Source organism: Rhododendron vialii, chromosome 12a, assembly GCF_030253575.1.
Source record: "Rhododendron vialii isolate Sample 1 chromosome 12a, ASM3025357v1".
Lineage (NCBI taxonomy): Eukaryota > Viridiplantae > Streptophyta > Magnoliopsida > Ericales > Ericaceae > Rhododendron > Rhododendron vialii.
In genome coordinates this window covers 14,061,606-14,075,020 of record NC_080568.1, presented here as the reverse complement: position 1 = coordinate 14,075,020, position 13,415 = coordinate 14,061,606, and the positions used below count along the sequence as shown (strand labels likewise).

The window sequence follows — 13,415 nt, the reverse complement described above, 5'->3', positions numbered from 1 at the left end:
GGCTTTGGTTACGAAGCTTTCGGAATTTAACCTGCCTGACAGCATGTACCCGGATTATCGGAAATCTTTTATATGAACACCTTAAGTGAGGTCTGGATTGTGGTAGGTCTTAGGTTTAGTCTCTAGAAGGCACGCAAGAGGTAGAGCGAGCATCTGAGATTAGTTGTGAGTTGATCCTTTTTGCTTTATTGCCAGCTCTGAAACATTGGACGCCTGCGAGAAGAAACTGTACCCAATTGGTTTCGTCCGTGCCAAAGAATGGTTCGCATAAACACCCTGGAAGGCACTCAGTTATTTGAGGTTTAGGTAGTACAGGAAGGGCAACTGCCGGCAGAAACATCACAACAACCGTTAACAGAAATCCTGCCTGAAAATCCCTTACTAATGGCTGATCAAGGAAATGGGGTAGAGGAGCTCAGGAAAAATATGGCCGCTTTGGATGCCCAACTCAAGCAGTCCATTGCTAATGTCGACGCGCAACTCAAGGCTTCCGTTGCATCCATGAAGAATGACATGATCATGGTAGTGGAAACTATGCAAGAAATTAGTGATAAGCTTCAAACCAAGCCTCCTCCACAGTTTGAGTAGCCCAAAGAAGAAGCGCCAGCCACAAATCCTAAGTTGGCTGCCCTTATTGCCAAAATCAACAAGCTAGAGGAGTCTGTTCAAGAAACCAAACGACTTGGGAAAGGAGAGGTTGGCATGGACAAGCTGTGCTTATTCCCGAACGCCAAACTACCGAAAAAATTCAAAGGTGTTGACTTTGAAAAGTTTGACGGCACTAGTGATCCAAAGGAGCACCTTCAGGGGTATGTCGGCTCCCTCACCATGCGAGGGATTGAAAAGGAAGCTATGGCGCAACTATTCCATGAGTCTTTGTCCGGTCAAGCCTTGCAATGGTTCCTTACTCTCAAGCCATGAAAGAAAATGACTTGGGAAGACATCGGGACAGCCTTCGTAGCCCAATATGACTTCAATGTCGATCTGAAAATGACCACAAGGGAACTAGAAAGTACCAAGATGGGTGAGAAAGAAAGCTTCGCAGATCTTGTAAAGCGTTGAAGAGCCAAGGCCGCTCAAATGCAAAACAAGCCGGATCTTAAGGAACATATACGAATCATAACAAAGAACCTGCCAAGCTCCTTTGCCCCATACATGGTTCTTTCCCAAACCGCCCCAAAATTTGAAACTTTCTATGACTCTGGATTGGCTGTAGAGAAAGCTTTGCGGGACAGTACCTTGGAGAAAAAGGAAACGAGATCAAAGTCCAAAAGAGCATACTCTGGTAACAGCAACGTTCTTTTCGGGAATACCAATCAGGCCGAAACCTCATCCGCCAAACCCACAGAAGTTAACCAAATCTCCGAAAAACCAAAATCCCAAAACCAAGCCTTCACCCAATTCAGTACCCCCAGATCTGCATTACTTAAGAAGCTCATAGAAATTGGGGTGTTGAAACCTCTTCAACCACCACAAACCATTCCACCAAACCTGAACCAAAGCATTTACTGTGAATTCCACCAAATGCCTGGCCATACCACTGACAACTGCATTCGCCTTCGTCATGAGATCCAGAATCTCATCGACAATAAGGTTATTGACACCCCTCCTCCAGATAAACCAAATACCATTTCAAACCCTTTACCACAGCATAACACCCATTTTCGTATCAACCAAATCGCCCTAACCCAGACCACCTAACCTTCTTCATTACTCCAGATACCGAACCTAAACTGATTATGGAAATTCTCGAGGAAACGGCTCTTTACTTTCTATGGGAATGGGAAAATACGTGGGGAGATCTCGTTTTTTATTAGAAAGAATTTGAAGCAACCAACTTTCAGAGGGATGCTGAACCACCATTCGAGCCTGGATGGGAAGTTGATTAGGAGAATGTTCATGCTGACCCTCTCGATGGACTTTCTCTATACATGATGTTCGAAGGCCAGAACAAGAACTACCAGATCCCTCAAGAAGCTCCTGAATGGAAATGGGACCCAACCCCGGGTGAGTATCAGCTTTTAGCTAGAGATGGCCCTCTGGATATGTTTTCTCTACCTGCAATGTTTGCTAAAGAATACCAACCCGAGATGGCAGCCTGCAGTTGGCCAGAGCTTGCTCCACTTCGCCTGGACTTTTACCATTTCAATGATTTTGACAGCAATGTTGGCCATACCCCATGGCATCCGAATCCAGGATTCCTAGAGCCTGAGGAAGAGGTAGCCAGTAGTGAGTTTAACCCCATGGATTACATTGTGGAAGAAGCTGAATCAGAACCATTGGTCACGTTCCAGGAAGATGTTGATGTCGCCATGATGAACTTATGGGGGAAGACGAACCGGGGACCAAAGCAAGTCCATGGGCCAACTCCGAAGTCGTCAATATAAAAGTGGGAAATGAGGAATGGACTGTGAACAAGGCAGTAATGGACGCTGAACAATGGAAGCTAGAGGATCTTTGGGAAGATTTGGTTATCGTCGATCTAGCATCCAGCCTCCAGGATACCACCATTGGAACCAAGCACAAGGCTCCCATTGACTTATGGAGTGAGGAATCAAAGTACCGCCAGATTAACCATCTAACTAGGAGTGGCCGTATCTATCAACCTCCCAACCTCCAAGCCGGAGAATCCTCTAACCCTGCAGCCCCACCAGCTAAAGAGCAGTCTTACCCTTTTATTACCTCGACCAAAAATACTTTTCAACCTTTTGCTCCACCAGCCAAAGAGCCCTCCCGTCTCGAGAAAAACCCCGAAGGAATGATCAAATAACAACTCGAGTAGACTAAAAGTTCAGGCTAAAATGTCTGTTTGGGATGTACTTGTTCACTCCACTCGCCATCATGAAGGACTCATTCAAGCCCTTTCCCATCTAAAAGTTCCTTCCGCTATAACCCCCGATGAGTTTGTGGTACTCATCAAAACCATACCCATCAAGCAAGCCAAACCTTCACCGATCGAGACCTGCCCGCTAAGGGAACTGATCATAACAGACCATTCCATGTCACTCTGAAATACCGTGATAAATGGGTCCCGGTAATCCTAATTGATAATGGGTCAGCAATCAATGTTTGCCCACTTCATGTTGCTTACTACTTGGGGTACAAAAATAAGGACTTCTCTCCATTAGAAGTCAAAGTCCGAGCATATGGCAACACTCGTCGAGATGTAGTCGAGACCCTTATGCTTCCTATGACCTTCGGATCCTACCAAACTGAGGTGGAATTTCATGTAGTGAGCATCCTTGCTTCCTTTAACTTGTAGTTAGGAAGGCCTCAACTGCATCGACCAGATATCATAGTTGTGCCCTCTACTCTCCATCAGAAGATTCGTTTGGGACTTGAGACATGAATGCTCACCATTCACGGAGACTCTGAAATTTGTGCGCCTACTGAAGACAATGCCCCACTCTTGGAAATTCAGCATGGGGAGGAAGACATTGCTCTCGGAAGCTTCTCGCTGGATACTTCCAATTCTATCTTCTCTATCAAAATCGATAATGATTTTTTCATTAGTAATGTTGCCATAAAGATAATGAAGAAGATGTCCTACATGCCAGGTTTGGGACTAGGAAAGAATTTACAAGGACTTGCAAAGTTTGAAGCCCGCGGAGCTCTGATACGCACAACCAGTCTCGACTACCTAGCTTCAAGCGATAGTAAGGTGAAAAAGGGGGACAGATTGGAAGACTACTTTGTTAAAGAGAAAGCGAAACAAGTCTACCAAGGGTAGCCATAACCATTTTGGGATAAGGAAACCAATACTTTGCTGCCAGGGTTTGAGTAATTCGCCAATGATGCTTGGCTAGAAAGCGAAGAAGAATTTGAGGCTACAGAAAAACCGAGGAAGCCAACTGATTGGATTGAGGTCTTTAACACAGGGAGTCTAGCGATCCTATTCAACGAAGACAAACCAATGGGTACAGTCATGGAAGCTGAAGTGCTGATGCTGGGTCAGGAGGTCCTCCAAGACCCAACTTCGCTCATCATGGACGCCGCTGGAGATTACAAGAATTAGACTTTCTTACTGAGTGCAACATGTCATGGATCTGATTCTGAGTCTGAGTCCGAGTCATCTGAGTCTTCTAAGTCTGTCAGGTTTGAGTTGGTGCCTCTTGGCCCAACTCTTCATAATCTGTACTTTGAATTTGAGTCTACCAGTATGTACGGTGCCCCCGAGCCGTTTGCTAATGATGAAATAAATGAATCTGATTCCGCTTACTTCCTTGACTTTGAAATAAATTATGTCGACCCTGATGATGAAGATATCGATTTCGATGGCGACATCCCTAAAAAAATCTGATCCCTAGTCGAAAGGGAAGACGAGAGGCATGCTCAACCTGTAAAGGAAGAAGTTGTTTTAATAAATCTGAGAAATGAAGGGAATCCCCGGATGATTCAGATCGGTTCCACGCTGTTTGCAGAAGAGCGTCAAGCTCTCATAAGTTTGCTAAAAGAATTCGTGAATGTTTTCGCGTGGTCGCATGCTGATATGCCCGGAATTGATTCCAAAATCGTAGAACACCGGATCCCCCTTCATCCCGATGCAAAACCCGTAAAGCAAAAATTGAGGCGTATGAGACCTGATTGGGTGCTTAAGATAAAAGAAGAAGTCACTAAACAAATCAATGCAAGATTTCTAATGGTAACTGAATACCCTCAGTGGGTCGCAAACATCGTTCCCGTCCCTAAAAAGAATGGTAGAATTAGGGTCTGTGTTGATTTTAGGGACCTAAACAAAGCAAGCCCGATGGATGACTTTCCGTTACCGCACATTGATGTACTGGTTGACACACCACTGGGCATGCTCTGCTTTCTTTCATGGATGGTTTTTCGAGATACAACCAAATCTTCATGGCTCTAGAGGATCGGGAAAAAACCACATTTATCACTGAATGGGAAACTTATTGCTACCGGGTGATGTCTTTCGGGCTAAAGAATGTAGGATCTTATCAGCGAGCCGCTACGATCTTGTTGCATGACATGATCCATAAGGAAGTAGAGGTTTACGTTGATGACATGATTGTCAAGGCAAAGGAACGAGAAGGACACTTACCTGCACTCAGGAAGTTTTTTGAGAGAATCAGAAAGTACAGGATGCGCCTTAATTCGGCCAAATGCACGTTTGGGGTTACAACTAGAAAGATGCTCAAATTCATGATTACCACTTGAGGTATTGAGGTCGAACCATCAAAAATCAAGGCTATTCTAGAAATGGAGCCGCCGCGGTCCAAAAAGGATGTAAGAAGCTTCCTTGGCAAGGTGCAGTTTATCAGTCGGTTCATTGCCAAATTAACTTTAATATGCGAACCAATTTTTCGCTTGCTTAAGAAGGGTGTGCCATTGAAATGGGACGACAAGTGCCAGATAGCCTTCGAGGCAATTCGAACTTATTTGCAAAATCCACCGGTATTAACGTCCCCCGTATCGGGAAAACCTTTGATCCTATACCTGTCAGTCACTATGTCTTCTATGGGGTGTATGTTGGCATAGGAAGGAGACGATGGGGTTGAAAGGGCTGTCTACTATCTGAGCAAAAAGATGGTCAGATTTAAGGAGCATTATACTCCGTTGGAGAAAACATGTTGGGCGCTTGTTTGGGCTTCCAAGAAATTGAGGCATTATATGCTAGCCTATCCAGTAAGGTTAATTTCTCGAATGGATCCCCTCAAGTACCTATTTGAGAAACCGGCTCTTACGGGAAGGATGGCACGGTGGCTACTGATGCTGTCCGAATTTGAATTAAAATATTGTCACCAGGAAGTCCGTTAAAGGAAGAGCTGTAGCTGAATTCTTAGCTGACTGCCCAGTCGAAGGAGGTGAAGATGTTGAGTTTAAGTTTCCCGACGAAGACATAATGACTCTAGCTGAAGATGTTTGGAAGTTGTACTTCGACGGGGCTGCTAATCAGAAAGGGTTTGGAATTGGTGTGTTGCTAATAGCACCCGATGGGTCCCACATTCCCCTCGTATTCAAGCTAAATTTTGAAGTCACCAACAATCAAGCAGAGTACGAGGCTTGCATTGTAGGTATGAAAGCAATAATCGAAATTGGTATAGAGAAATTGGAAGTGGTGGGAGATTCCAACCTGGTAGTGTCACAGGCAATGGTGATTGGAAAGTCAAAGAAGAGAAGTTAAAGCCATACCATCAAGATCTAGAGGATCTCATTCCTCATTTCAACAAGGTAACTTTTACTCATGTACTGAGGCTCAAGAAACAATTTGCGGATGCCTTGGCAACGCTAGCATCCATGGTTGAGATTCCTATCGGGGTAAAACTAAGGCCAATTGTGATTGAACAAAGAGATACACGGGTATACCAGCATGTCATGGCCGTTGATGAGCCTGATGATGGTCACCCTTGGTATTATGACATTTGGAGATTCATGGAAAGAGGCAAATACCCCATTGAAGCGAGCAAGAAAGACAAAATCGCTCTCCAGATGATGGCGGCTCAATACATCATTTGTGGAGGAAATCTATATCGGAGGTCGCATTGCGGCATGCACAAGTTATGCATCCATGGTGCAGAGACAAGAAGGGTAATGGAAGAAATTCACGAAGGTGTGTGTGGTCCTCACATGAACAGCATGATGCTCGCCAGGAAGATCCTCATGCAAGGATATTTCTGGTCCACCATGGAGACAGAATGCGTGGAATACGTACGGCGATGTCAGAAATGCTAGATCCATGTCAACCTCACGCATGTCCCACCTTCCGAACTGCATCAAATGACCTCATCATGGCCTTTTTCAATATGGGGAATCGACGTCATCGGAAGGATTGTGCCAGCGGCATCTAACGATCATAAAGTCATTTTGGTGGCCATTGATTACTTCACGAAATGGGTAGAAGCTGCTTCTTATGCCATTCTAACCGCAGTTCAAGTTGCACTCTTTGTCAAGCAAAATGTCATCTACCGGTATGAAGTCCCTCAGGCGTTCATGTCTGACAATAGGGTTCATTTCAAGGGACGAGCCAGGGAAGTCTTAGATGAGTTCCAGATCCAAGTGCATAAGTCAACAACCTACTGGCCACAGACCAACGGAGTCGTGGAAGTAGCTAACAAAACAATCAAAGACATTTTGGAAAAGACCATTCAATCCACGAGAGATTGGCATGAGCAATTGCCGTTAGCTTTGTGGGGGTATCGTACGTCCGTACGCACACCAACAAGGGCAACCCCTTACTCTCTAGTTTACGGTATGGAAGCTGTACTTCTCATTAAGTTAGAAGTTCCATCTCTTCGAACTATGATCAAGTGTGAGGTCCAAGAGGTAGAATGGTTAAAGTAATCGATTTGAAGAGCTCATGTTGTTCGATGAACGCCGGTTAAGGGCCCTCTATCATATTCGAGGATATCAGAGAAGGATTGCTCGCGCGTTCAATAAGAAAGTAAAGCCTAGGAACTTGACAGAAGGTGATATGGTTTTAAAGGAAATTCGGGCACCAATTTATGATCCACGCGGAAAGTTCCGACCAAAGTGGTCCGGGCCGTACATCATCAAGACCATCCTGTCTGGAAGAGCTACGCAGCTCATTGACTTGGATGGAAACAAGTTTTCAACTTTGGTCAACCTGGATCAACTCAAGCGCTACTATCCCTGAGAGAAGCTCGCTAGGCTAAAAGCTGCAAGGGCGGGCAGTCCTAGGCAAAAATTAGAGCAAAAGCCTACTAGGATGAAAACCCATAAGGGCATCCTAGGTAAAAATTAAGGCATACAACAAATGAGCTCGCTAGGCCGAAAACCCGAAAGGGTGGTACTAGGCAAAATTTAGAGCGCAAAAGGAGAGTGTCAAAACCAGAGTGAACCCTACCTTAAACTACATTATGACCTGATTCCTTTACCGTAAGGATACATAGGTAGCCTCACTCTGAGGCCCGATCACAATCAATCAAAATAAAAATTCAGGTTGAATTCGAGACGCTGAATCAAAGAGGGGGAAACCCTCCGTGACTCATATTATTATAATAACTGCTTCTAATACATAGGGCTGAGCATGACTTTCAAAAACAAAAAGTGCAATACGATGAAACTGGGTCCACAATTTATTCTACGATTAGGGTCGTAGGATCGAGTCAGTTTCCTTGAGCCCCAGCCCTCTCGGCAATATCCCTCCTGAGCCATTTTCGGTAACTCCCGCGTGCTATCACAGACGGGTAAGGATGCCCATTGGTCACCTCGCGAGTCCTTCAGAATCACTAATAGTTGCAAAGAACGGAATGGCGAAAGAAAGGCAGAACAACATCTACCACAACCTCAGCAGGGGCCTCCTGTCTAAGGTCGAGTTGACTCTAAATTCGATAGGGAATATAAAAGGTGAAAGCCTCTAAACTAGCAAGAACGACCCACTGGGGGCCCATGAAGTGCACTATCATAGGTGGAAGGTCTGGCCACGGACACCTCCCAGAAATAGTCTCAGCTCACAAATGCCTGAAGAAGTTGACCCATTCAGAAACTCTTCTGCCCGCAAACTCAAAGCATCGTAGAGACAGTAATCTAGCCTCATACGCCTAGTTGCCAAAAGGGATGGTTAGCACATTCACTTTGTCACAAAGCCAAATTTGCAAAAGAGAGAAAAACAAGTAAGAAACTGTAGAAAGCCAAGCTGAGCGCTGAGGTAAAATGAGAACGTGAGAAAAACCCGAAAAAGGAGAGCTAGGTGAGAAGCCAACCTGTAGGAGGAGAGGACTACCCCCGAAAGTCTTGGTCTCTCCAGAGTGAACCTTGTCCAAACCCATCAATGTCTCAGCCAAGACCATCGGGATCACATCCTTCCGTACCTCGATTTGAACTGCAATGCTGACCAGTGCCGAACTAGCATGGCCGACGGGGGGCACCAAGAGGTAAGCTGCAAGCAAGCACATGCAAAGCGTAGTCATACGCCGAGTTTGATAGGTCATGTCCACAAGATCACCAGGAGGAGTGAACATCTCAATAAGTTGCATTGTGTTAAGACGACCATCGCTAACTAAGTAGCGGGCAGCACCACCACTCAATCCAAGGACCGCGGCCAAAACCTTATGGATGCTTTCACGTACAGGAGGGATGATAACTTCCCCTGAGCCAAAGCCGCCAAGGTATGCACAGAACTCCTCAACGGTGGGATAAAGCTCTTGCTCGCCAAAACGAAACACATGGACCTTTGGATCTCAGAAACTCACGGCTGCCCTTAAAAGCTTGTGGCGGAGACGGATGTTGCGAAGGTATTTCATGGAGTAGAGGCCATGGGCCCGGAAGTTGAGCCAATCAACACCCTCCATTGAAACCAACCATGGACAAAGCGAACCGGTGAGAGAAAAAGCCATTTGGAAGAAGGGAGAGTTTTAGAAAGAGAATAGTTGAGTGGGGTGAGAAGAATTTCTAGGAAGAATGGAGGGGACAACTTCAACTTTCAAAGAGCCTCGGACATCGAAAAGTACAAATTTTCCATGAGTCTTGCATAGGAAAAAGTTTGGTCATAGCAAGGAAGCATAATGTAGACATGCATTGGCTCAAAAATGCCATTGCACAGGTCAAACTTCAACCATCGTACAATCTATCTTGGGAAACAGCAAAATACAGGATGTCAGAAAATCAACCACGCGCAGCATAATGGAAAAGCGCGCGGCATATTGAATCAGGGAAATCAGCACAGTGTAGCATTGATACCCCGCGAGACCTTACGACATGACACACAGCGTTTTGAAGAGACGCATGACATATTATGTCTGCATTTTTGCAGTTTTTGACAGCAAAGGTATGGAATGGATTTGAGGCATCATTGGGCATCATGAACCACCAAAACACACTCCAACAAGTGTTTGAGACTTCACGGATGTTTCGCTTCGGGTCAACTCTCGAAATTCGAGGTTGTAGTACAAAAGGTCAATAAAATCCCATTCTTAAGTCGCGTTAAGATATCAAATCATGTTTCAGGCTGTTTCACGTCATTTCTTTGAGTCACGCAAGTCACAATGGTCAAAAGTGACTAAGTCCAAGTTCTGGTTCGAGTCTCAAGTCAAAAATTGAAGTTGTTACCTTTCAAAGTCAACATTTTCCTAGTTTTCAAGTGTGTTCCAAGCATAAGGTCAAACTTTCAAGTCGCATATCAAGTTTTGAGGGTCGTCGTTGAGCCCGTAGCATGGCCGTTTGTGTAAATTCTCGGATATAATGATTACTTCTTTGATTTCTATTCCTTTGTCAATGTATTCCCCATTATAGACCCTATATCGGGCTCAGTTTTGTAATCAATGACTAGTTGCACATTTTGGTAAGTATCTTGATTGCTCAACTTTCTTTGTATAGAAACAATAAAAGAGATTGAATGACAAAGACATTGAAAGAACAGTTCATGTGCATAGATATATAAACATAGGGGCATCCATGAGTCGAAATACATGGCAAAATGAGGCTCGCAAGCCTAATGCTCCAAACCCTATCTACCAAAGGTAAACAGGCACCCTACAAAGGAAGCACACAGGCTCCACCAAAAGGCAAAAAGCAAAAGAGGAAACTCAATCCTCATCCTCATCACCATCCTCACCCTCCTCCTCGTCCTCCTCAGAGACTTCCTCCTCTGCCTCAGAACTAGCAACCTTCTAAGTGCGAGTACCCCGGGCATGGTACTCCCGGAAGTATCCTCCAGGTCAATGTCTGTAGGCTCCTTGGTCTCGTCCGAAACGGCGATGGGCTCCTCCTCAGTACCACCAGAGTGTCGCTGTCTCTTCGATGGCCGCTCCTCCCTTGAGCCAACAGAAGAAACCTGTTGCATAGGCATGCGAACAGACTTTCGGTGTAATCCCCATGAAGCCCCTCCTCTAGCCTGCGATAGCGTAACATTCATATAGCATTTGCATCATAATCATGGATAAAGGTAATAAAAAATGAGATAAGTAGCTAAGATTCGAGTATTTACCATCGTCCCTCCCACTCGAGTTAGTACTGGTGGGGAATGGCCCATGGCATATTGCCGCACGAGCAGCTCCATGCCCATCATGGCCGCCGCCATCTCCCTAACGTACTCTGGAGTCACCTACGCGATGAAAAGATTAATTAGGACGAGCAGTGACTATGGCAAACATACAAGCATGTCATACCTGAGCAAGGAACTCCGGAGGCTCGGCTGTAAGATGTGGAACCTCCATTAGGCCAAGGATTCCCTGAGCAGTCACCACATCCACTGTCCAGGAAAGCGTGGGCAACCTGGCTCCAATCTGGCCTACGCAGTCACCGTGGCCTTCACCTCCTTTTCCTCCACCTTCTCTTCTTCCTCCCCTTCCTCTTCTACCACCTCTATCACTTCGTGTCCGCTGACACACCTCCTAAGCAGCACAAATCTCAAAGCTCTACATTAAGTACCGAGCCCGATACTCTGCGTAGTCAGCACCTGCTTGGAAAAACGGCTCCAACTCGGGATCTGGCCGAGTGAGCCACTCGATCTCCTTCAACGTGCACTCACTCGTCCTCTGCACAAGTGAAGAGAATGGTCTAGGAACCAAGGTGTCTAGCCTCAATGACTAATGTGATACCCGGTCACCCAGGTACCACTGCCAGCCGTAAGGAGACTCCAAAAGCACTTTCCCTCTCGTCACTTCCCTACTTTGAGCCACGTACGGGATGTTGAATCAATCTCAGATACGCTAGTACACCTGCAATTGAAAGTGATATTAGTATGCTGACGAAAAAGCATGAATTGAACAGTCAAGGAAGCATGGATACCCGATAAGGACGCAGCTCGTCCAAGTACAACTGATAGGCGTTCAAGTCACCCTTTCCTTTCTTCACTCCTCGGTATTCCTTTGACCAACGTAGGGCTTGAGGAATTATCACGTCGTTGGGACACGATGTTGCAGGAGGGTACATGTCCAGTACCTCGTACGTCCAAAGCTGTAAAGTTCAAGGCTAAGAATTAGCATAGGGTATACAAAGACTAATGAAAAGCTAACTAAAAGCAAAGGAAAAATAGGTTTCGAGCTATACTTCCTAAACTCGCCAGTAGCCACTGAGGCTCTTCCCCGCTCCTCGGGAAAGAGACCCCATGAAGGCGTAGCACATCCCCAAAGCTGCACCACCCTAGTCTAAATGGGCTATCTCTCCAATGTTCCTCAACACTGGCAGGAAAAAGAGATGTACTCGATTGCGCATGTTAGGAAACAGAGACGCACCGAGCATGTACAACAAGAAGCACCACGCCATCTGCTCCTCCTGAACCTTATCCTCTGGAGGCTCCTTCCAAAAGTCCAGAAGCTGAGCATATGGAGCATCTCCCTTCTTCGCCCTCAGCACGTATCCCAAGAGACGCCTCTGAAAACCAAGGTCTCTCCCTGTTGCAGCGTTGTAGGGAATAGGGTCACCTCTGACCCTCAGACCGGTGATCGCCGAGAAGTCCAAAGGCGTCACCGTCATCTCACCAAAAGAGAAGTGGAATGAGTTTGTCGGTTCCCACCACCTCTTGGCAAGAGCCCTCATAACTTGGTGATCGTTACTCGCCCTTGTCAGCACCTCGACGAACTCTCCAAAGCCCGCCTCCCTCACCATATCCCTTACCACCTCAGGGAGCCTCTCTGTGAACTTCGGTATGTCGGCTGCACCACTGTAGCATAAGATTGTAATCACCTGTTGCAATAAATGACAGTATTCAATAAACAAGCATAAGACAGGCATAATATTCAGAGCGGGAAATTGGGAAGCACAGTACATTGCACTAAAATGCAAGTATTAAAGCATACCTTGTCTCGTCGCAAGGACAAGTGCTGCAGTGGGTCCCTCAGGACCAAGGCCTCGTCGTAGGCAGTCCTCTCTAGTCTGTAAGCATCCAGCAGTGAAGGCACCACCATGTGCCAAAAAGGCCTGTAATCTACCTTGTCAAAAGCTCTGCAAAGCTCTGCGGCTCCCAAGGACAACCGCCGCCTCGTCCACAAAACTCCTTTAAGGGACCACCTCACCCTCACCCTTCTCCTCACCCTGTGGCTCCCTGACAGCCCCAGCCTCGAGCTCGGCCTGAAGCTCTCTCTCACGAGACTCGAGCAAAGCCTCCTCTAGCCCGGGCACTCCCCGTAGTGTCTCCACCAAGTCCTCAAGGGATGTCGCCTCTAAGTAGTCGCCCATTCCAATAGGCCGCAATGATCCCGCACCCTCACCACGGCCTACAAACATGGCCGGTGTCTCCCGCTCCTCCACTGGCTCCTCCTCGACAACGAGGTCTTTCCCCAAGTCGGCCCGAGGCTATCTCACAGGAGAGGCCTCCGTCTCTTCCGCTGCCCCCTCCGAACTACCGCTGATGTGGGCTTTCGTGTCCCTCTCCTTTAAACCACCTGCAACCTTCGATTGGCCCGTGGCCTCGTCCCCACCCCTTAGCTCCATTGCACCTGAGCCCTCCGTAGCCTAGCCATTGTTGGCCACCTCTCCACTACCACTGCCGTCGCCACCCATCG

At 46.5% G+C, this 13,415-nt stretch overlaps 2 protein-coding genes across 2 annotated transcripts; both read left to right on the top strand.

Moving 5' to 3' along the window:
* The first annotated feature begins 4,390 nt into the window (after positions 1 to 4,390).
* Positions 4,391 to 5,169, top strand: LOC131309473 (uncharacterized). The gene is made up of 2 exons (XM_058336101.1): positions 4,391 to 4,697; positions 4,943 to 5,169. The coding sequence occupies exons 1-2, from the start codon at positions 4,391 to 4,393 to the stop codon at positions 5,167 to 5,169; spliced, it is 534 nt and encodes a 177-aa protein (XP_058192084.1).
* Positions 5,170 to 5,211: 42 nt separating this feature from the next.
* On the top strand, positions 5,212 to 6,684 carry LOC131309472 (uncharacterized). Its single transcript, XM_058336100.1, has 4 exons — positions 5,212 to 5,406; positions 5,491 to 5,642; positions 5,758 to 6,006; positions 6,057 to 6,684. The coding sequence occupies exons 1-4, from the start codon at positions 5,212 to 5,214 to the stop codon at positions 6,682 to 6,684; spliced, it is 1,224 nt and encodes a 407-aa protein (XP_058192083.1).
* The last annotated feature ends 6,731 nt before the right edge of the window (positions 6,685 to 13,415 follow it).

What these genes read in the sequence shown, in the direction of transcription:
- LOC131309473 (XM_058336101.1), top strand. Translation starts at nt 4,391, where the DNA reads ATGATTCAGATCGGTTCCACGCTGTTTGCAGAAGAGCGTCAAGCTCTC. An exon ending in TCCCGTCCCTAAAAAGAATG is followed by an intron (nt 4,698 to 4,942) that starts GTAGAATTAGGG and finishes TAAAGAATGTAG; the next exon opens with GATCTTATCAGCGAGCCGCT.
- LOC131309472 (XM_058336100.1), top strand. Translation starts at nt 5,212, where the DNA reads ATGGAGCCGCCGCGGTCCAAAAAGGATGTAAGAAGCTTCCTTGGCAAG. An exon ending in CTTATTTGCAAAATCCACCG is followed by an intron (nt 5,407 to 5,490) that starts GTATTAACGTCC and finishes ATGTTGGCATAG; the next exon opens with GAAGGAGACGATGGGGTTGA. An exon ending in ATGCTAGCCTATCCAGTAAG is followed by an intron (nt 5,643 to 5,757) that starts GTTAATTTCTCG and finishes TATTGTCACCAG; the next exon opens with GAAGTCCGTTAAAGGAAGAG.